Source organism: Rhyacophila brunnea, unplaced genomic scaffold, assembly GCF_057557595.1.
Source record: "Rhyacophila brunnea isolate RB1 unplaced genomic scaffold, BYU_Rbru_1.0 scaffold_5, whole genome shotgun sequence".
Classification (NCBI taxonomy): domain Eukaryota; kingdom Metazoa; phylum Arthropoda; class Insecta; order Trichoptera; family Rhyacophilidae; genus Rhyacophila; species Rhyacophila brunnea.
In genome coordinates this window covers 33,112,617-33,137,954 of record NW_028233170.1, presented here as the reverse complement: position 1 = coordinate 33,137,954, position 25,338 = coordinate 33,112,617, and the positions used below count along the sequence as shown (strand labels likewise).

The 25,338-nt window shown below is 31.4% G+C and overlaps 3 protein-coding genes across 4 annotated transcripts in view; 1 reads left to right on the top strand and 2 right to left on the bottom strand.

The window, feature by feature from the left end:
* Positions 1-9,162, bottom strand: part of LOC147066339 (uncharacterized) — a 615,499-nt gene extending 606,337 nt beyond the window's left edge. Inside the window, exon 1 of the mRNA XM_085956118.1 lies at positions 7,410-9,162. The gene's annotated coding sequence lies outside the window, so the exon portion shown is untranslated. The remainder of the gene's footprint in view (positions 1-7,409) is intronic.
* Mct1 (Monocarboxylate transporter 1) overlaps positions 1-9,168 on the top strand; it is an 89,795-nt gene extending 80,627 nt beyond the window's left edge. For both annotated transcript variants that reach the window (XM_085956119.1, XM_085956120.1), the window contains exon 6: positions 1,431-9,168. In XM_085956119.1, the coding sequence (XP_085812245.1) occupies positions 1,431-1,606 (176 nt within the window). In that variant the 3' untranslated portion in view covers positions 1,607-9,168. The remainder of the gene's footprint in view (positions 1-1,430) is intronic.
* A 2,554-nt stretch (positions 9,169-11,722) lies between these two features.
* On the bottom strand, positions 11,723-24,761 carry LOC147066337 (visual pigment-like receptor peropsin). Its single transcript, XM_085955751.1, has 7 exons — positions 24,743-24,761; positions 23,214-23,379; positions 22,144-22,271; positions 19,071-19,287; positions 16,326-16,410; positions 15,010-15,180; positions 11,723-11,866 (listed from the first exon to the last, which is right to left on the bottom strand). The coding sequence occupies exons 1-7, from the start codon at positions 24,759-24,761 to the stop codon at positions 11,723-11,725; spliced, it is 930 nt and encodes a 309-aa protein (XP_085811877.1).
* Between the last annotated feature and the right edge of the window lie 577 nt (positions 24,762-25,338).

Here is a 25,338-nt window from a genome sequence, read left to right as displayed (position 1 = left end):
TTACCTACTTCTAGAATCATTGATAGCTTATAGTAATAAAACATATTGATAAATCAAGATATTTTATTTTAAAATTCTGTCATATTGTGAAAAACCACAACGTTAATGTTTTGTGATGATATTGGATATATCAGAGTAAGAAAAGTTTACATATCAAAAAACCAACCTCATATGAGTACCTACTCCAGTAATTTTAGCTCACAATATCTGTGTAATAATAACAGGCCTATATTTTAAGAAAAAATATGGGATATGCTCAAAATAAATGTTTAATAATAATAAAAAAACCTCTTATACTTACCATTTTTGTCTACATTATTTTATCTGGGTTAGTTTAACTTTTGACACAATATCTGATATAAATACTCTGGAGTTTTTAACTTATTTATAAATGAAAATGTAGCTAATTTATCGGAACAAACATTTCATGTAAAATACTAGTTTAAATCGTCTTAATTTAGTAAGATGACCGTACCTTAATTGGAAAATCATACTGGCGCGAATCCAGCAGATACAGATTTAAGTCCAGTCGGGTGTCGTATTTTTTTCTACAAAATGATGGTTTCAAGTGTGTATAATATACTTTTGCATGAGATGTTTTCAAATTATGTATGTTCAATATAGAGAATGTTACATTCTCAAATCGTGTGTCTTATTCGTTGAATAAACGAAATAGTATATTTAATTGAAATATTGAGAAGGAATTATTTTATTACAGTACAATTACATACATAAATACTTAATAATTAACAGTAAATTAATTTAATTAAATAAAATACATTATGTACCGATATGTGTATGTACCTACATACTAGCAGTGGCGTGCGATCCAAAGATGCTGTAGATGCGGTGCATGTCCAGAAATACTCGATAACGTTGAATCCCACAATATGTATTTACTGCGTAATCGGATGCTTAGTTTTTTTATTATATTTTTATAATAGCATTCTATGATTATGTATTATAAATTTCGATTGTGTTACTTTGTATTGTATTGTGTAACAAACGTTTATTTTGACACTTTGTCTCCCAAATGACGTAACTTAACATAGTGTTATTTAACAAACGGGGCCCATAAAGTTCAGGAATATCTACTGATAATGTGTAGTAAATAATGGATTTATATGATTTTTTTCCCAACAGCTGCCCACTACTGATATCTAACTATCTTTAAGGTTAATTCATATAGAATGTATTTAAGTGATAATATTTGTGCCGATAAAATAGTAACCCAAATCAAATAAATATATTTTGACAAACTTTTAGTTATAATTAAATGTTATAATAATATATTGTTATTTCACAAATTTTGCTTCATATATTTTATTATTGTGGGTACTCAAGTTTTCATTCGAAGACTTACTTAAATATAGTCGGGAACAATACGTACTATTTCATATTAATTTAGATTGTGTTTAATTTTGTTATAGGTATGCTGTATGATAGTCTACACTCTTACAACCCAGGCTTTTATGTCGCTGGCGCCACTATCACCATGAGTGGCGTGATGCTCTTCGCGATCCCGCCTCTTCAGCGATACCTCGCCAGAAAAGACTTCAAGAGAAACTTGGAAATCGATCCGTGCACAGACATAGAAATCCCCTAAAAATATGCAGCTGACATACTGCATAACTGACATTTTCTTTCAGTGAAAGACCCTAACCATGTTCTAATTAAGTGATTTAATGAATAAGGACAGTTTCGATACAATAATAAATAATAACGAAAGATTTAATGACTTCACACTAATTTAAGGTTTCTCAAAATAGAATGAGTTTTTTTATATCTTTATCAGTGGCGTAATTAGTGCTGCAGTCATGGCTATGGGTCTTTTCTATATAATAGGTATCTAACATTACCTATTTTCGGCCTCTTTTACAAACTTCCCAACTCATTTTTTTGCCCACAATAACTCATCTATGTAGTATAGAGAATTTGTTTTTAAATCATCAAAGCTAATGACTGTGAGTTGAAAGTAATCAATCTATTTTCCAAGTGATGGTAATATAGAAACCTGCAAGCTAAGGGTTTGACATTTATATAATATTTTGATTACTCCATGAGAAGTTTGTTAATTTTGGTATGAGTAAAGGTTTCTGAAGATTGCAATAGTTTAATAATTATACGATTTTTTTTAAATGTTTGTAAAACTCGATAGTTATTTTGGTTTTCATGGTAGGTACGAAAACTGTCATATTTTATAACTGTTGTCTTTTTAAAATTTAGCCTAATGTACCTAATTATTTGACTATTGTAAAATTATTTTTGTAATAATTTGGAAGGAAAGATTTAAATAAATGTCTTGCTGTGTACATAATTAATTTTGAATCGTAGCTTATTAGTTATTAATGGAATGGGACATATGTCGGGCAATATAAAACTATGTTTGCTATTAAGAGGCAATGACCTTTTGCACCACTAATTTCGTCACTGATGTCATTACCTTCTGTGGAAAATACAAGAATGTTCACGAAAGACTGAATCTTGTCATTTATTGACAAGCATATCGTCGACCCCTAGATGACAACTGACATAGATCAGAATAAGAAATAGTAAATGTATTACTATTCGGCGAGCTTGCGAACTGATTTTAATATTGTACTGAATTATTGTATTCTTGCAAATATAATATCAATCTAGGCTGGATTTTAAAATAATGTAGCATGACACTTGTGCCTTTCGTGTTTAACGTCGAAATGATACGGGACCCAACCGTAGATCATTAGTCTAATTAAATCGTGAACTTGTTTGGGGCCGAAAGAATGGACTTTACCGTTCATTTTCGTGATCATGGCTTCTATTGTAAAAGAAAGGGTACTTTATCATTCAGATATTGTAAAATCTTAAACATTTCCTGACTTTATCCAATGGAGACTCATTAATATTATAATATAAAATTGATATCGATATTTTAATCGGGATAAAGTTGTAATCCTATTATATGTTTAATCCAAAAATGCTTTCGATAAATAATGCATTGCAATGCAGTGCTTACATTGCACACTAAATACATTTTTATTATTCTACTGTAATTGAATGTTTTCAGGTAATTTTCGATAATAGAACATAGCAGTTTTAAAGGAAATTCTGAAAATATTGAAGAATACTCAATCGAAAGCATTTTTTTTTTTACTTTTTAATTAAAAATAGTTTCAATCTTTATTAAAATTGGCAAGTGTGATTTTTTTTTAAATCTGACCCGCAAGCTATGGATATTGAAAGTATTTTTAGATAACTATCACTGATTATAATATCAATGTATCCAAAACTTACTAATACAATTAGATGGGTAGAAGAGGACATTGTTAGTCCTGGCACCTCGTGTTTTCGGAATCACTCGAGCGTTCGGCAATCTTCGATGGGTAAGCGAAGGATGAATTAACTCACAACTTGCTCATACGGTGAAACTGGGTATTGACGAACTCTCACACATTTTCGAAAACACGAAGTGCCAGGACTAAATTAGCTCCTCTACTGTACGCTCCTGCGTTAAAATGTAAAATTATAATCATTCGTCCCCTCTCAGCAAAACAAAGTTTTGGTCAAAACATTTTTTTACATTTAAATACATATTAGAAATTCGAAATATTAAATTTCAATAAATATTTTTTAATATTGTTAGTTTTTCCTGGGAGTGGATATTGTAATCTTTTTTTATTCCAGTCTTTGTATAACTCTAGGTTAAGGTAATAACAGTGATGCGATCTTGCCTTGAAGATATTTTAATACAAGTGGAGTTTTTTCAAATTCTGTATTTTTGCTATGACCAAACAACCGACCGTAGCAAGTCTTTATAAAAGTGATGTAAACATTTCGTTCATGAATAGTGAGATTTTCTGATTATGTGCTAAACTTTTCCCATTATGATAATTATTAGTGACACTATTAATACTAACAATTTTATAAGACATAATGAAATCGTAACACGATGGCAAATCTTTTTATATTGTTATAATAATATCCTAACACTCTTAATAGTTAGTTCGTCCGCTGCCAATGTTATGCGAATTAGTTTTTTGATTTATTTCGTTATTCACTTTTTATTTTGTAATCGGGTAGCATTGATCTTTTGGTCAAAGTTTCACTCGCACTGTTTTATCTTTATTAAAAGTCAGCGTATGTGGTAACAATAGATTTAGTAAATATATACATATTTTACAGAAACTATCAAATAAAATATGCCGTGTAAAGTTTATTATGCGTTATCACATATGTTTGTAATAATTAATTATCAATGACTTTATCATATAAAAAACATTCACTTACATATTATATACAGTTGATATCTAAGTAAAACTAAACCTCTTCAAAATTTTCAAACACATCGAATTTTCTACTTACCTTCTTTTACGACAACTAAATTTATTTTGTGCCAGTATGCATTTTCCATCGACGAGTGTGCATAGTGCCTCATGATGCCTAAATAAGAAAACCCTGATAACAAAAAGGCTATTTTCTATATAAAAACATGTTGATTTCAGAGAAAGTATTTGTCTTTATCAATATTCTTGTGTAATATTTGTGTAATTTTTAATCCAAAGGTTCAAAAGTTTAATAGAGCTTTATATGGCCCAATAAATTCTTTGTCACATTCAATACGTAGCTCTATATGAAATTAAATTAAATAAATTATGTTTATTAACTTTTGTACATTGTGTTTTAATTTAATAGAAGTACTATTTTAATGAAGTATATAAATATATGATAAATAAAGATATAACAATGCAAGCCCGATGGATCATAGTTACCCGAATGAGTAGGTAAATAGATAAGCTACCACAGCTTTAATTGAAATTTATATTATTAGTATAATATATTATATTATACTAATTGTTTTTTTATCGCATTTTTCACATTCTTAAACATAATTGAAACGTCTAACTACAACTTCATATAAACTATTTCAACGGTCTACGATATTATTGAAACTTCATCAAGTTTCGTACAATTTAATACTCCTTCAATTAGATTTTAAGCCGCTTTTGGAATCATTCGTACAAAAATATAAACCCATAATATACTCATACATATTATACAATATGTTTAAAATCCCGCTTCACTGTGAAGATAAGACAACTAGTATAACTGTTAAAAAAAGCCATTTTCTCGCTTTAGTATTATTAACAAACTGCAAAACTGCTCAAATGTCTACATCTTTTGTATTATTCAGGGAGGGCGAACCTGTGATATACTGACCATTTTTGTGTGACACACGGACAAAGTACGATTTTTTTTATATGCGAAAATTGAATGATTTTTTATTAAATAAACATTAATTAAGTACTTGTAGTGATCTAAAAAGGATCAACCACTATTTTGATAATATTCCGATCAATATATTTGCTTAGAATTATTTTCGTTAATGCATTACATCGTCTGTACATGCGCAATGATTTACTTGCACCAACAGTGTGTATTTTAAACTATCGCGAATAACTGTTTACACGGAAAAGTGCTAATTGTTTCGCCAATCTCATTCTTCGAAAGTAAGCGAGACGCGATGTTGTCTTTTATGGTACTATTTGACATTTCGTGAAAATCGGTTAACTTCACAATGACTCTCTACGCGATGTAGTTAGTTTTTTACCAACAAGTTCACTACTACCGTTCTACTGACAAAAATATTGCACGGTCCAATTATCGCGTGAAAATTCAGAAGCTTCTGAACTTTTTTGATTCGTGCATTTTTTTGTTAGGGCCACGATAATACGTACTGTCAGCAGTAAATCCATGCACGTGTAAATTGGGTATTATTTAAAATTGTCAAAACAAGACTGCAGAATACGTCTGCAAAATTATTAGCATTAAATTTAATAAAATGTTATAAAACACACTATTTCACTTAACTCTAACCTTTTAAACCCGCTATTGTATAAGTTTAAAAATATACATGATACAAATCTAATCTTAATTTGTATGTTTACAATAAATCATTACGTAAAAACATTTTCTTTGTCTATCTGATACGCGGTTTTTTTTTATAAAGGCCATATACTTTGAGACACGTGAAAAAATGTTCATCATCTCTGGTATATGCAATAATAATGTTTTTCATTTGCTAACATGTGACGGTATAATGCTGACTGCTTCCAGAGATGACAAGTTAATAAAAACCAACAATAGAAAAATGAATCGATGACTGCGTCACGTTTTACTTTCATTTCGAGAAAAGTATCCGTGTTATATTCTCATTAGAAGTGGAGCGGGATTTTAAAACTCATACAACTTTACTATACTTACCCCCGAAAGTTGGGAATGGGAATTGGACGCCGCACTGTCGTAGACACGTAGACAGAACGTAGACGAGGAATTTTAATCAGTTTCTATCAACTCATTAGTAGTTTTAATTCATTTTACTCTTAACATAATGTTTTTTTTATTGCGGATTGAGAATTACCATGCCTAAGGCTTTATATAAAATAAAAAACTCTTTTTTCGTTGGAACTTAAACATAATATGCACGATTAAATCAATATTTAGGTCTGCATATTTGAATTCTCATCAACTATTAAATCAAAATATTCTCATTTAAATATAAATAATAATATTAAATATTTTTTTAAAGTACCTATAAGTACCTACCTAACGTCTATTTATTTTTAAATTGCGTGGCGTCCAGTTGTCCCGGCGCCAAATCATCCTAGACCCCGAAAATTAATATCTTAGGAGAAACAACCATTCGTTTTTTTACATATATATACTTATTACGTTTGTTTATAATAGTTTTATGTAGATAATAAGTAGATTTTTTTAACAATAATAAAACGTGCATTTCTTAACTAGAATAATATAATGATTTTTACTCAAACATTATATATTTATATTATATAAAATGCAGCCATTTAACTATATATTTAATTGAAACTATGTTTCATTATTTAATTATGAAAATTATGTTATTGGTATTTTTTATATTTCAAGTTGATAAGTGCAAAAAATTCCGGACCCTATGTTAATATCAAAACTGTACGACCACATAAAACTGTGTCTCAAACAGGTAGTATGGCATACAGAAAGAGTTAAAATCTTTTATACAATCCAAAAAAAATAAAAAGAACTAATCCGCTAAACACTCGTTTGATCAGTTTTACGGTTCAGAGTACTGGACAGTAACAAATGCGAATAAGATTTCACTGGTTAAGAACAATCCAAGCGAACAATCTATAGCCGAACCCAGGTTGGACTACGTCAAACTTAGAAGGTGTAATCATGAATAATTTTATTATTGTTTACAATAATAAGAAAATTATTCTCGCATATTATCTCGATTGAACGCAGTAGTCAGCACAGAGGACCTGTATGTTTTTCAGAAGCCTTACGGTCTATAACACTGCACACTACTAACTGAATTTTCTCTGTTATGTGTATGGGATAATCACACAAAATATGTAACTTTAGTGGAAACTTACCCCACATACTACCTTACGGTGTCTCGTAGTTTTCACTGCTGACCAATGTCTTAACCTCGCATAATCCACAAATATACATCACGCCAAACACTTTTCACTATGATAACAGCAGAGAATACAGCAACCACTGGTGGGTATGCTCACCTACCAGTGGCTGTGACTTGACGTACTTACAAATGGTTACATATGCGCCAGTACTAAACGGCAAATATCAGTCGGATTTCTGATACTCTGGTGGAACGATAGTGCACTACTAATGTCTGGATTGCTTGGCTACACAGCTGTTTTATATATCAATTCAATATGCGAACATGGCTGCATTTTATTATTTATAACTTTAATATTTTACTGCGATTATTTTTTCGCCACAATATATTCAATAATTTATTACAATAGTATAAAGTTATTATAGTAGAATTTTGCGTTTTGGTTCAATTAAAAAAAAATACATTAGAAATGTACGTCCTTTTTCTATTTCTTCTATTTCAGCTAGTGCCAACATTTTAACTTACACTGTTTTTATAAAGGGTCCAAGACACTTCACTTTATATTCATCTAAAAAATAGTTAATGTTGCCAGTTTTCAGTCGACTGACTAATTTTTAATGAAAATTATCCTTCTCTTAATACCTACTATGCTAGAATTGATAATTTAATGACCAGGTAATAATAATGTATTATTAGAAATATGTTGCGAATTATAACATTTTTTATCGATTTTATTAAACGTATTTTTATTTTGTTTTAAGTAAAATATCTTTATAACGCGGCATAGTTATTATCAATTATTATCTGACAATAAATTGTATAACCCCTCCTATTAAACTATTATCTTCCTTGTCAAAAGTACACAATATAATTAATTAGTTAACTTATTCTGCATCAACAAGATGATAATAATAACATATAATACGCAATATAAATATTGTTAGATAATCGGCGAGTGATTTTCGTATATCGATGAATAAGTACGTCGTGTGGTATCAAACGTGGAACTATCCATAATTCAGCGTTTAATTTAATTTTAGTTAGTTAAGTTTTAGTCATGTTTTTTTTACAATAAATATATTCTCTTTTATTTCGCATTAATGGATTAGTTTGTAAATTTGAAAAATATAACGTAACAAATATTTCTTCTATATTAAATTATGGAAAGTTCTGCTTTTAATTCTCTGCATTTTAGACATTATTATGTATTATTACGTATATATTGCACAAAATATTAATAATTTCGTCGATGCAGAATAATACAAAATACTCTTCATTTGAAAACATAATATGCGTTCTACAGATTTTGATTGCTGTAAAGTTTTTGATGTTTTAAATATCATAAAAGCGATATTTTACCATTAATATTAATTTTAATTGTTGAAACTTTTTTACAGTAATTAAAGTTTCAGGATAGGTATATGAACGTTTTACTTACATATATCATATTATATAATGCATTATATAACACCAATATGACGGCATAAATATTATATTGTATAAAATATCGTATTTTTTAGAATATGTCAACACTTTTTATGCATAATAAAATTAGTGCGAAATGTGTTTATTGGATTGAAATTAAATTGTATGTAATTAATGATAATGGTTGCCATTTAGACTCGATTATAGGTCCATTTATAAAACAGGTTTTTAGTTTGTAAGCCACACTTCATTAAGCTAATGATTCTTAAGGCCTTCATGACATCTGCAATGTTTCTTATAATTAAATAAGTATGTACAAAATAAATAAAGTTATATTTTTGTTAGTTTTTTCGTGTTTCTATTTCTGCCTTTTTTGTGCCATGTCTACAAATGTCCGCATACAAATAATACAATGGTTAGTAAACTTTTGCCACTACACCTATGTACCTACGTGCACACACGGAAAACGTAGTTTCCATAACAGCGCGCGTTGCCACTCGACAAAATATCACCACACTTTCACGTCGTTTATCAGTACTATCCATCCGCGAAAGAATACAAAAAAAAAACATTGTCAGTTAACAGCTTTATACAATGATTATTTGTTTGCAGACATGTGTATCTTGATCTGAACTACGCATCAGTGTTGGGCTCCTGAATAAAACATATCTACGTCCTGGATGTTCCAGCGACGCCTACATCAAATACATAGTCCGCATTTCCGGTTACTCCTATGACATTCTATATACCTAGCAGATCCGGCAGTCTTTATAATATATTTACGTATATATCACGTGATCGCTTCACTCCCATGAAGTGAATACACCTTATCTCTATATCTCAACCTACAAAGCAATTTTCTTTGACAGTGTCAAAAAGTTTTCTCATAATCTCCACAAAAAGATATTTTGCTTCTACTCAGCTGTTTTCTGATATCTCAGTTTTTACTCACGCAATATAATATATCAAATCTTACCACAATTGTTCTGATTAATTCGAAACAAACAACATTCTTTATTCTTTTTATTATTTTTATTTAAAACATTCAATCCATTATATTCAAACAAATTATCTTTAGTCACTTTCAATAAAGGTACCACACATATTATGACAAAAAATCAGATTTTAGAAGCATTCAAATTTTACATAGTTTTGTCATAATGTTATCATAAAATCAAATATTAATTATTTATCAAATATCGATATAATTAAACTTATCATAGATATTACGTATCTGATGGTAATGATAATAACAATGATCTCATTGCTGCTTTCAAAGCTTTGCAGAATAAGCGGCAATATTAAGTTGTTCTAATTTTTTGTATGCCATTCTATAAACACATCTCTATATGTTAGGTATAATATTTATTATAAACATTAGCGTGAAGTTCCATAGTTTTGGCAGAAAATATGACGTAGTTAGAGCGACACCTAGCGAGAGAAAACGATGGAATCGGCTTTATGTAAGAACATTCGGAATTAATTCTTTCGACCATGTCCGATCCTAATAGGATCATATGGGCCTCCACAGAGTAGAGGTTTGTGTTAACAGATTTTGTTTTTTACGAGAAATGGATGTCAGCCACTTGCTCAACCTACTAGGTCCATACCCTGACAGACACACATTGAAAAACAATATGTGTACGTACCAGACCCAGATTCGAACCTGGGACCCACGGCGTTATATTCCAACGCTTAAGCCGCGCGGCCACCGTGGGAATTAATTACAGTAAACATAATTAAATTTAGATTGTTTAATTCGTGCGCAGTATAAGAAATTTCAATCTGCGCAATGCCAAGATTAAGTTGTAAGCAACTGATAATTATTGTATTATTTTGTTAGGCTCGACGTCGGCAATAAACATATAACTACCAGCATTGTTAGTTTATTGTATATGTCAAAAAAATAATGCCAGTCAGATTAAGAAAATAAAGTAACTTACGGAAAAAAATAATTAGTACAAAATGTTGTTGTTGAACATTAGTTTTACGGGCATAAATATTGAAGAAGGTTTTATTATTAGAAAAATAAGATGTATATTTAATCATTACATTTCAAGAGAGCCAAATGAAGATTACGTTATAGACAACTTACGTTATATTACAAAGAAGGTACTTTTACGTTTTCATGTGGAATTTTGTATTGTAGAGAGCGTTGATTCGTCTCGTCCTTTTTCCGTTTTACGCATATCTATATGCACTATGGTTGGTTAATGTAGCATATTATTCAAATCAATTTTAAAACATATCTCCATTTTCATCCCACACAGACATAATATAATATACAATATTTGCATCGTTCATTATTTATTTTTAGATTATCTATGTTAATTTTCAAGCATACCTGATGTTATATGATGCAAGATTTTAATATGTATGCTCTGACGAAAAAATCTAAATTTAACGCCATACGCCAGATACGCATTTTCAAGCTATAAAAACGGTGGATCTGGAAAAAAAATCTTGACTGGTTAATTTACCATACTATTTAAATCATTTGTCAATTTTGAAACATATCTTCATTTTCATCCCATCAAATAATATAATATACAATATTTCCATCGTTCATTATTTACTTTTAGAGCATCTATGTTAATTTTTAAGCATGGCTCGTATTATATGTATGCAAGATTTTAATATGTTTGCTCTGACGAAGAAATCCAAATTTAACGACATATGCCAGATACGCATTTTTCAAGCTATAAAAAAATGGTAGAACTGGCAAAAAAATCTTGAGCTAACAACACTGATAGTGATCGCAATCGTTAATGTTCGTACTTTCTTCCATCAAATTATAGTGAATGGCCTCAAATGTGTTTCTTCTGGCAGTATAGATGACTTGTTTGTAATGTATGACAAGATTATTTATGTAGTATTGAAGGATTACAGGACAACAAAATGCTACTGATGTCCGGAAACTCTGAAGTGTGATGCTCTTCGACCTCGCTTGATGATGCCATAGTCTTTCTTGCAGCGTCCAAGAAGAGCAGTTCTGATGCGAGGCTCACCTGCCAGGTAGCACAATAGAGGCACCAATGTACACGCCTGGAAACATTTACATGTATTACATCAACCAGAAAATTCAAGTCATATCACTATAATTAAAAATATTCAAAATAATTATATATTTGAATATACTGAAATTGTTGATTTAATGTCTGCGTAATCTTTCATATTATATTCTACCCCAGCACCTATCTTATTTTACATAATGACCATATCTAATTAAGTTAATATTTTATTTAATCTGGAACAACATAATATCTTTAGACGGTTGCAAGTATGCTTAATAAAATTATTCGCTGACAAAAGTTGTGCTAGAGTGTACTTTTGACCGCCTGAATAATATCTTTCAAAAGTGACCTCCCATTGTGACTAAAACACAGTGTTCAAACATTGAAGTTAATGGCCCCACCAAACAACACCCGACCTTAATCATTCTTTATGACTGGGAATGTCTCAGAAGCAGTTACCCAAGACTGAGGTCGCCATGCACTCAAATGTACTTTTACTGACTGATTACCTATAAAATAAAGAACTTGTAGAAACTTAGAACTTGTGAGAAGAAATTGTAGTAAGTAACAAAAGCTAATACAAAACTTACAAACAATCTACGTGAAGAGATATTCACCTTGGCAGTATGACACTGTTATAGTATTGAAACAGTGTGTGCTTACCATAATCACTAGGGCCCGGATTTATATGCTAATGCATGTTTTTTAGGGTGTATGCACATCTACGAGAGTTGCACAGAAATCTGTTTTGAAAGACACATAATTTTATTGTGCATATAAATGCATATTTGAGACGTTAGGGCATATTTGAGACATTAGTGCATATTTCATAAATAAATGCATATTTTAGAGCTTTTCAATTTATAATTTTAGTTTTTTTTAATTATTTTATCGAAATATAACTAAGTCAGGAAGGTAGATAGTTTAGATGCACTTGCATTTTTAATCCCATCTCTGAGCTGTGGATTTATCAGAAAAAGTGAAGTCGACTCGGGCACTTTTATTAATCACCTCTGTGGACGTTGAGAGGTCATTTTCCGCATATAAACAAAATACTGACAGATACCTATGCGGAAAAAATTAATGCCAGAGCATATTGAAAAATATATTGTATTTTTTTTCGGACAAAAAACAGAAAATAGTATTTAGGAATAGTTAGGTGTGTCGTTTTTGTTTTTTAAGTTATGTTTGGTTTACATTTCATTTATTATTCAATTATTTGTACCTGTGAAAAAACTATTACGTTGAAAAATTATTTACTAGTTATTCGATTTTTTGTCAGTAATATTGGGTAAAGTTGGTATTTTAATTTTTTCCCACAAAAAATGTCAATTTTTAACTGCATATTTCTTCGGTTTTAGTGCATATTTTATTGATTTTAAGTGCATACGTGCATGCATATAATCATGTTTTTTGTTGCATATTAATCCCCTCCCTAATAATCACATATGCCAGCGAGCTTAACCTTGACTGGTAAATGAGAGACCGATAAACATAAAGTAGCAGAGCGTGATATGGATTGGTAATGGACATAACGCGAAAGGACAACAAAACAGAATGATAGAATAAGATATAGAGTTCGATAACCTAAAATAGTGATTGACTGGAAGTAGAAAATTTCCGAAAAGTTGACTTAGAGGTCGCTGGATTGACAATATATTATGTCAACTCTGCGGAAGTACGTGGCAACGTAACACACATGACAGAGAAGAGCAGAATCAGCTTGGGGAGGCTTTTCTCCAACTGTGGACAGATTTATTCAGATGTCTGATGATTGCTTAGTAGATTAATTTAATTATCTACAATAAATCTTCATTGTTCTTAGTATGTTCTCGTATTATTTATATATATTTTGTTGCTACGACGTTTTACTCACAAATTAAATAAGTTTCTTCAGACAGCACGCTTTAATTACTCACGATCTATTTCAAAAAATTCGCAACGAAAACTTTATTTGCGTGTTTATATTGATCAATTATTTACTTTGTTTCGTGATTACTCAAAAATTACATCTAATTTTTGGTTATTTGCGTAATATTTTTTATGTTAGAATAAACATACGATTTTATGGTTTGTCTAATTTAAATAATTGACATGATTCTTTATATATATATCCATAGTAATATTATCTAGATTCTAGTTAATACTTTGGACGCGGAAGACGCACACGGTGCGTAATGACCAGGCGGCCAATCGATGTAATTAACGTGCATTTTAAAGGGGGCAATTAAAATCTCATTATCTATTCAGCAGCGAAAGCGTTAATATACTTAATTAATTTCCGTATTTAAACAATATGTTTGCCAATGATTATCATGCATCTTCCGTATTTAAATAAATTTATTGTTAAGGACTTTGTATTTTTAATTAAGGTGGAACATGCTCAGCGTAGGTCAAAATGGAGCTTTTATTGCATTTTCAAAGCATACTCCTGGACATTCCTTAAACGTTGTAGATAATATATAAATAGTTGTAGTATTTATATAATTTTGAAGCCTTATTATCCTTTATATTTATTTTAAACATTTGATGATTGCATAAAGTATTTTTATTCTTCCCGACTTTACTTCCCGACTAGCTAGACATTTGAAACTTTTAGAATATATCAGAACACGATGCCAATACATTTTTTTACATACTTTTAGCCATCTTTAAGAAGAATCGAATTCATTTTCAGTTAATTCTGTTTTGTATAAAAAGTTATTTTGACACCATTATTGGTTGCTAGGGGTCTCTGGGGTCCTAGCAACTAATTTATTAATATATACGTGCGTTACTATGGAAATCAATATGACATGTCAAAATGACATTTCAGTATTATTTCTATCAAGTACAATTTTTTTTATCGTTTAAGCTAGTCTAGTCAAGTATATATGATTCAACAGAAAATTTAAAAACGTTGTATATAACAAATTCTTTTTATCTTGTAATTATTTATTATTATACTGAAAATAACTCTAATTTTTTCTGTTATTAAATTAGATGGATTACGTTATTTGACAGCATTTATTTTAATGTATTTGTTTCTTATATGATATGTAACATCGAGGTGAACTGAACAATAAAGAAGAAAGGATAGATTAATATGTTGACTTTTATTCTTGCTATAATGAAAGTTTCCCATAGGGTTAATAAAAACTAACTTTAATAAATTATGTGTGGTGTTTTTATTACCTCGGAGGCAAGCGGGGCCAGCAGTATGAGAGAAGGCGGGGGATGATACTGGCGTGTTGACCATCTTCCACTTTCAACTGAGTATCCTAGATTCCCTGTAGCTATCCACATTGACAGGATTCCTTGCGGGATCCAAAACATCAACATTAGACTGGCAACGGCTATCGTATTCTGAAATACAGTACATATCCAACATAATATTTATTATAAGTGTTGGGTCACTACTGTGGTATTCGATGTGTGGGTTGAGGATCATGATAATGAAGTCTACGATGTAGCAGGGTGAGATTTATTAGCAGCGTATCGGTACAATAGTATATTATACAATGATAGTACATATAATCTACTGAGATAGTTACGAGCTAGGTACTTGGATTCGAGTGACATTTAGATAAATTATTCTTCGTTATTTATACAATAAAAAGTAATACGTTAACATTAAATTCTGGTACATAATCATATTAGAGTAATTATAGAGTCAGCGTTTTAAATCGAGTAGCGAAATGAAATATTATTTATTATTACAGTCGTAAGAAAATATGATACCATGAAAAATGATTATTCGGCTAATACACCGTAATGATATAATGTGCTGTGCTATGATGTAATAATATACCGTATCTAATATTGCCAATCAACTTGCTGATCTAGCTAAGAGTTGTTTGATGGAAATTGATTCGCTGGGAATATATTACTGCAGAGTAATTTGATACATTAAACAATAGATATCTGATCGCTATTATTCTGCAGCTACATAAGTACGCATGATTTCCTTAAACCACCCGTCACGTCTCCACACTCTTTCGGGTATACCGTGGCATATAATATAATGAGAGGTATCTTAAAAGCTGTCCTGGGAGTATCCCGAGAAGAAATTCTAATAGCTGTGAATAACGTGTGCTAAATCACGTATCAATAATGTCAAATTTTTCCACTGATGAAGGTTATGTGTGCTGATGAATGCCGAGATGTATGTAGCCAATCCGTTATGAAGGCTTTTAGGTGGAAAAATCATCCAGCTCAAAATCCTCAGTCTTAACTGGGGTAGCTCTTCCTTTTCAGCAACACCTGCGATTCCTCACGCAAGCGAAACCAAAATGTCTGGTTAAGAACTTGTAAGTGTGACAACCATTTTTTGTAAATATCACGAAATAAAAATATATGGAGCTAACTGACTTCTGAATTTACAACTCTTACCTTCATGTCGTATGAATAAAGAATCGCTAGTAGTGTTTTCCCTTTGATATCGCAATATAAAGTCTAAAACACTAGAGTCAGTAGGCAAGTAATATAAAACCCAACAATAAAATGTTTACCTTTGTCAACGACCAGTGATCCCATTCTCTTTCTGTCTCCGTGAGTGTCTTATTCAACATAGCTGCCTTCCACAGGGATACTATACTACAGAAAACATAATATTAGATATTAGACACATAGAGAATAATGTTATTATTACAGGATTTTCACATTTATATACAAGAACCTTTTTTACATTTACATATATTATGTTTAAACTTTCATTCTAAATTCAATTATTCTTTTACTATAGTATTGACATAACAAATTATTATTATTTTAAAACTTTCAGAACATGATATTCCGGAGTCAATTCTATTGTGCTCGGATGTCGTAGAAACGTCTAAAATATCAATTCCACATGAGAACAGTTTTTAACTTTTAAATGGGTAGGTATGCCTGTTAGATGCAATTGTACACCAATCAAATGCATATGTATCTATGTAAAACTCTGTTATTAATTAAATATTTTTAGTTTATTTATTAAATCATTGTAAACATGAGGTGTCCTACAAACTGTCAACTGGTATTCGGCTACGATAACTGCCAGCATTGAAGTTAATGGCCCCGCCAAACCACACCCGGTTTTAAACGGGCGTATCATGGAACCTTTTGATGTAAAGCATCAGTTTTATGACTGGGAATGTCTCAGGAGCAGTTACCCAAGTCTTGGGTATGTACTCAAATGTGTTTTTACTGAATTTACATGACTTTAAGTTAAAAGTACCTATGGGAGAGAGGATCACGTACCTAGAGACAAAATTAAAAATTATAATAAATAACAAAGGCTAATACAAAACTGCCGAACAATATAAGTGAAGAAATCTTTACGTTGGCAATACGACGCCGCCAATTTTCTAAATGCAACAAAATTTCTTCTACTTCATGGTTTCTGATTACCTGGTTACTGGAGACAAGAAATCTGTATGAAGACTGTATCACGAAAATATATGTATTTGATAACAATTTTGAACACATCATAAATTGAACTGTCGTTTACGTAGCAAAATACCATTATAGTGGATTTAAAATATTTTTTTTGTTAATTCAGCTATATTTGAGTTATTTATGAACGGTCAACTATAGTAGTTGGATAGGTACTCGATCAATCTTCTTCCAATGTCTGACGGTTTTGGTAGTGCCAGAGAGTATAATATGTGTCAATATATAGCAATTATACACCCTCATCATTAAATGAGTGACACGCTTTAATATGTATGTTTTGTTGTCAAAACAAAACAATGGAGCAATAATGGTTGTCAGCATTTCCTCAATCATAACTAGATCAGTAGGGTATGCTATGATTTGTTAATTATAACAATATCTCTTGTAATATATGTACTGCATTTGTATAAATTGGAAGGAAAATCCATGAATCCTCACTCACTCATCGAGTCCGTCACATGGCGCACTACTATCGTCCCGTCTCTTAATCGCCGTAGTCAACCGTCATTCTACTCGAATCAAGTCTCTCATTTCATATAATCTATCTGTCGATCGCATTGATCTCACCAGTGCATCCGTATCCGCGATTATAATCTTACGCTGTAATCTTTACATCGTATTTATTGTATTCTGATAACGACGCGAAACGACGACGAAAAGCCATAATGGTGACCCCGACGTGATCTCCTCCATCTTCACCATCCCCAAAAATATGTTAATATCTGTACTTCTCGTTCACAATAGTGGCGTGGTCCTCATTAATTTTATTTTTGAAGCGGTCTTATAATACTTAATTCCATGATATTTAGGCAAAAGCTTTGAAGATGTTGTGACAACCGAAACAGCTATTTACTAATAATTAATCAACATTTAATTTAATATAACATTTAATACCAATTTTTAAATGGAACTACACGAAGTAAATTCTGCCTCTAATAATTAACAAGAAATAATAATTTAAATAACCAACTAAATATATAATATACAATAATGATAGACCATGACATCTCTCTGATAATTTTGTTACCACTGCAATTTATATAAATAACCCTTTACCTACATATTCCTACGTAAAATTCCAATTACACGAATGTTATGTTGTGTCTAAGCACTTTACATTAAAGCTCATATCGAATGACACTGTAGTATTGGATTACGCACACAACAATAACATCACACAAATAGGAAAAGTTAGGCGTTGAACGCATTAACTTATTCCAGGACATAATAGGTTCTCATATAAAATCTCGACAATAACAGTGGTGGTTCTCCTTGAACCGCAAGTTAATCGGTAATTTTAAGTGTAAAAATCCCTCCCGGCATCCAAAATTATCAAAAAACACGTACACATGCAATTCAATATATTTATGCAAAGAATTCATTTTTTTCTACTGTGGGTGAATTGGTTCAATTTTTAACGTACATACTTTTGAATACTGCTTGGGGTCTTTCCATAGGTTAAAATGCCGCTGAATATTAATTTGGGCACGTTAGTAGAATAGGTCAAAGGAATGTGCACGAATTTTCACCAGTCATCTTTATTTAAATATCTCTAAAATTGGTTTTCCAAATATATACAACGCAAGACGCAACGAATATTATCGCGCGATGCAAACGGGATCGGTTGCGGTGGAGCATGGAATTGTATGAAAGCTTTCAGATTGGAACGTCGGGGAACAATGATCGCGCAACAATATTCGCTGCGGGTAAACATAAAACATACGGGATGATACGCCAAATGTAAGCATGTAGCGCCCTCGCTCAGCCAACCACCTATACCGGTAGATCTACTACAATGGGCACCGTATTTGATTACTCACATAACAACAACAGGCAGCAGTCCTGCAAATAAAATGAAAGGCGCGTTGAACGCCACCAGCCGCTTCTCCGAAAACCGCCAATCCAGCGTGCAGACTGTGCCGGTCAGGTCACAGGCGAAGGATCCGTACTTGAGGAGTGGAGGAACGGAAAATGCCACGGATAATGTCCAACAGAGACCAATGCAGAATACGTAAAATTTGATACTCAGCTCCTTTCCTGGGCAAAAATCAACAGTTAGTTAAATCATCATACAATTAATAATCAGTTGTTATATATACTTTATAAGCTTAGTGATACAATTTATATTCAGGAAAATGTGGGTCTATTCTATACAAAAGTCGTCTATCGATAGTGGTTTATCATATTTATGTATTGAGGCGGTTAATTGCTACAATAAGTTATCCGTCTAATTTTTCAAAAAGTGCTATGTTTTAACAGCCACTCTCTTGGCTGTGGTAACTTTTAGAGCAAGATAGACAGTTGATAGTTTAGACGGCTAACTTATTAGAACAATTATAATACCTCAATACATAACTATGATAGAATATCGTCTACAGCCGTCTTGTGTATAGAATAGACCCAATGATGTAAATCAGTGATCCCCTATTGAGCATGATTTATAATTATTTATTAACAATTTCATTAAAATTGCGATAAAAAATAACTTCAAATATTGAGAGTACAAAATTAACTAAATGCCCAATATTAAGAGAATTATTTATAATAAAATAATTCTCTCGTAAGCTCACAAATACGGTCACGTGCGACCTCTAGTCTATTTAGAAATTTACGAGCTTAAACCTATAGGTTTAAACTTTAAAGCTAGCGTCTCGAGCTTTGCGACCGCGATTTGAGACAGCGACACGCGACAAGTCTCGAGGTAATGAAATTGAATATTACTCATTTTGAGATGAACAACGTCATCGCTTGACACATTGAGGTCTACGCATCTGTATAGTGCGAGTCGGGACTCAACAGTACAAATTTATAATTATTCTGTGAGCAATTGTGTCATTGTTGTCGCCTAATTAACAACGTATTTTTGTTTGAAAGTGGATTTTTCTTCAACCTTAAGATAAAAATGAATCACAAGTTCATATTATTCACTGATCAGTCAGAATAGATTACTGTCGCAAGTCACTGTCACTCGTCGTTTCCTTAAAGTTAGTCATTTGAACTTTGTGACTATAGTATGAGTATAGAGACATGCGTATAAAAATAATGACAGTTTTTAAGTACATCATAAGTTGACCGTTGCTTAAATTAAAAGTTGTAGCAATCATACCACTCAGCATTACAAGAGTGACACACTTTATCGTGTATGTTTTGTTGTCAAAACAAAACAAAGTGACGGAAGCGATTGTCAGCATTTCCAGCGTAACTTAGACTTAGATCAATAGTGTATATTATGATTTGCTTAAGTGCCACAATGTTTCTTGGAATATATGGACTGCATATAGCAAGAATGATCCATCACTCGGCTCACTAGTCACCTCGAGTCCAGTCTCGCGGTCCGATTAATCTGTCGATAACATCAATCGTGCCCGCGATTATAACATCACTCTGTCATATTTATCATTGTATTTATTTATTCTTGTATAAATAAATAAACTCTCTTCTCGAAACGTCCAAGCAACTACGACTTTATCTCCACACACTGCAGCATACCCAAAAAGTAATAAAGTTATTTGGACTAATTTGAACATTTCGAAGAGTGAATGTTATACATTTCAAAAATGGAGAAAAGCCTTTTTGCTTCTTACCTACCTCTTGTCGTGCTCGACATATGCGCAAACCTGAATTGTCACGCGACATATTATATCGGACTGAGTTAAATGCAATATCATTTAACCGGTGCTTTTGAGACTTTAATTATCACTGTCGCTAGCCTCTGTCAAGTGTGATTGTCTCCTGTTGCGATCGCAGAGTTCAAACGACCAGCTGTAGCGTTGTTAGCGACCAAGCCTTCATTCTCTAATGTTTTCACTAATGAAAATATCTACTTAACACTATCTTATAATGTGTACTTAATATTCAATAAAAATACTTACTTAAATGCTAAAAGTTTTAAAGCTTCAATGATAATAAAGTAACGATATCTGGTATTATTATAACACTTTCATTATCAACGCGTATGTATTTTATTCTTCTTGTGTTAATACTGAAACCTGTATAGTAAGGATGGCACCTTTCCAAACCTGTTTTATTCATTAAAGATATTATTCAATTAGCAAAAAGGGAAAGTGTGAATGTCGATTCAATATTAACATTTATGATCATATTTTATGGATGTTTTAACAGGTTTTCGTCAGCATTAACAAATTTATTACAATATACATTAAATATTCATTGCGATTCTTGAAAATCGATAAAATATATATATTTTTGCATTATACATTAACATAAAATAGAATTATAACTGACGACATTGTTACATGTTGCCCCAAATATATTTTTTTCACAAAAGAAAATTCGTTTTGAATAAATATCGAAATACCTATCTTGAGCATGCATAATGATTGAAAACGTATTTGACAACAAAAAAAATACATAAGATTTACCTAAAATCAAAAACTTGTTTAATATGTCCAGTATACTTAGTTAGCAATTAATGTAAGCTATCTACACTAACCTACATGAATTCCGCCGCTGTTTTTTTCTGAAATATTATTTTCTGTCAGCTAAAGGTAAATGGCAACAAGTCTTCAAAATCGAATGAACCATAATACATAAAATGCACAAATTAGAAAAGGTAAGTCGAATCAACATCTCTGAATTAAGTACTAAATTCCACACAGATTATTTTGGTGTTCCTGAAAAGTAGTGATTTTAGACTTTATGCCTTCTTCCTTTCGTACACAGAATTTATATTGTTGCCATTTAGGCAAAAGTCACAATCAATTGCAGTTTTAAGTTAAATATTAATAAGCATAAAAACCTGATCACTCATCTGGATAAGTATGCCAAAATCTTAATTTCTCATACATCTTTTAACTTTTTAAATACTAATGCCAAAGCTGTGTTTTTGCAGATAGTGACATTTGCCTGAACGGCGAATAATTGTATACTTACCATATTTAGCTCGTTTTACTAGCAGGTATCTTTCGAAACACAATGAGGCAAGTGCTGCCATCTGAAACACTCCCAATAACTGGTGCATGAACGCAAACAGCTGACAGCAAGATTTCCCGAAGACCCATCTACAAAAAATATTTAAAAAATCATGGCATTTCTGTTCTTTTCTCATAATATTAATATAATATAGGTAGATGATAAAATTTAGATTTCATTACCTACAGTGACGAGCCTAGACAAAATGCTGCCCCTAGGCAGTGCCAAAATGCCGCCATTTGTTTATACAGTAATTTTTATCATCCTTTATTTAAAAATACACCTGGCAACTTCCAAAACTCGCGAGTGACTGACAAATATATTTGGTTAAATTTTAAGTTAGGTTCACCAAGAACGTGACATCCAAGGACAATGGAAGTAAACTAGACATCGCGAACCCGACAAAAAAATAAAGTCCTGTTAAAATTTTTATAGTAGGTAACTAATTAATAATATATTTTGTTTCCAACCAGTGAGCTGATTTTTTTAATGGTAAGAGATTTCTGCTATTACTAAGTTTAGGTAACTTTCTATGTATACCTAATGATTCTCCTCGATTTTCCGCCTTTTGGGTAACTGCCACCCCCAAGCGATGCTCAATCTGCCTACCCCCACGGGACGTCACTGATTACAAAGCACCTACTCTAGTTCATCCAGCGGCGATTTTCTTTGACGCAGATGACGCAACAGTTCAAACCAATCATACAATTATTAAGTTATTCCAAAATCTTAAACATATCCGTATTTCTCACGAATTCTTACAAAAAAACATCTCTATAGAAGAAGCTTTTCTACAAGTTAATTACCATTTTGGTTCCTATGTAGAGCATTGACCATAATACACACTATATTAAAGAGTAGAAGGTTTTTTCCGCGATTAATGAACATTAGTTATTTGCCCAATAAAATTTTTGTTCTGGACGCAGAAAACACAAAAATAACAATACACCTACCGCTACATAGACGAGCGCTATGCCACTTCCCCACGCACTGTGCTAATAAATAACATAATATGTATATTTTGTATTTACCTTCCTACTAATGCTGAAGGTCCAGAAAATGGAAAACCTCCAAGAATACCTCTTCCCAAACAGGCAGTGCACAAGTTCAGAACTAAAAGGTGACTTTTGAATGAAAGCAGATGACTCTGTATGAAAGTTGTTACCATCCAACTGTTTAAAAGCACGCCACTTAAACCTAAAACAAACAAAAACAAAAATAAAATAAAGTATTTATATTTCGAATATTTCCAGTGAAGGGTTATGTTGTAAGTTATAAAACAATATTAGCGTGTAAACGATCGATGTGTTTGAATTCTTTTGGCCAAACATACTTCGTGAGACTTTACAAGGAATTGGTCCAATCAAAGACCCAGAATTATATGAACAGATTAGTTTACGAAAACTTTTTATTCTCACATGGGTCATTCAGTTATTATTATTTTTTTTAAACATATACGGTATTATAGACCTACAAACTTATCTTAAAAATGGGATGGGGGGTCCACTGTCGAAAACTACCCAATCAAGACTTATAATTGGACAAAATCTGACATTCGAATGACATTTTCAAAATGGCGTCCCATGGTAGTTCGTAGTTTCATTTTTGGCCATTCTACAGATAAGTTTGTAGGTGTGTAGATAAAATATCCGTTGTCATGTCAACGAAATCATAGACACAACATTTGGCTTCCTTCTCGATACCAGATTTATTTACCCAGTGATTTTGAGTTTTTATTTCGCTCGTTTTGTACTAAAAATATTTTCAAAAAATAATTCAAGCTTCATAGTAAATAATATAAGGATTTACATTCCCGGGATTCCGTTAGAAAACTCGGGACTGAAAATTATGTACCTATTACAGGAATTTCTTGTAATTAGCTTTCCTATAATTTTCATTTTAAATAGCATACTTTTATAGACTAAATAGATCAAATTTAAATGTCAATTTTCACAATATGTCAGTAGATATACAAATATATAAATAAAAATCACGATTGAACCCGGCCATTTTTGGATCACATGTTGAACAATTACATAAAATTTACCATATTTTCTAAGTCAGTTATTTTATTTAATTATAATAATAATAAATGCACCTTACATTATTTTCCTTTATTTAAAAATTTTTTAACATTTTTCACGTCTGTCATAATAATCGGAAAATAGCTTAAAAATTGTCATAAAAGGGCTCATAATAATAATGGACAAATAATACCTTTTGACAATAACTTGCTATACGAAGTCTTATTTGAGATATAGATATAATACAATAATCGTTGTAATCCTTAATGTCTTTATATTTTTGGATTGTATATTATAATAGTAGTAACAGCAATTATTATCCATTTCGTGTTCGATGTCATCGGTCTTGTATTCAAGATTGTTGATTTTGGTTGCCATGGTTTTCTACTCTTATTTTTTCCGCCTGTTGCCATTTATGTAGTTCCACAGGCTTATTTATACATTTACACGTTATTATTACATATTATTTATACAAGATTAATGACTATATTACATTCTAACAAAATACACATTATCTATTCATAATGAGTACATACTATACATTGCTTCAACCATGTTGTACGACAATTTATTTATACGTTTCAATACATAAAAACTCTTTGATATTTGGCCAATCATATAAATTATAGTAAAAACATGTTTTTCCAACGTAAAATCTGCGTGAACATAGACGTAATAATTACTCGTTTGAAAAATACACACAATTTTATGTTTTCACCCAAACCGGGATCCCGGGAGCGAAATCGAGAATACAGTGAAATTTTAAATTCTGTTCTGGATAATAGTCCTAAGTAAATAATTCAAATGGTTTAACAACACTGGAGGATTCCATGACCTGGTTACGGCATATATTCATCATTTGTTGGGAATCGCATAATTCTACGAAATATGAATACAACTTATACCTAAAAGGGGTGCAAAACTTGTCAATGCGCTCCCCCAGACATTTTCAGTGATGTGCTGTGTGTTTTGTTTTGAAATTTTATTTTATTATATAACATTGTTGAGGTTTTTTATTTTTTTTTTCTCTTGTTTTTTTTTATTTAACTTTGTTTGATTAGAATCAGGGTTTTTTTTCAATTTAAATCTCATGTTGTGAACGTCTTGAAGTGTCAATAAATAAATACATATT

Excerpts from the sequence above, each read along its gene's own strand:
- LOC147066337 (XM_085955751.1), bottom strand. Across the intron at positions 15,181-16,325 it reads ATCACTGGTCGTTGACAAAG|AATACGATAGCCGTTGCCAG; the intron begins GTAAACATTTTA and ends ACTGTATTTCAG. Across the intron at positions 11,867-15,009 it reads TGGCCCCGCTTGCCTCCGAG|GCGTGTACATTGGTGCCTCT; the intron begins GTAATAAAAACA and ends AAATGTTTCCAG.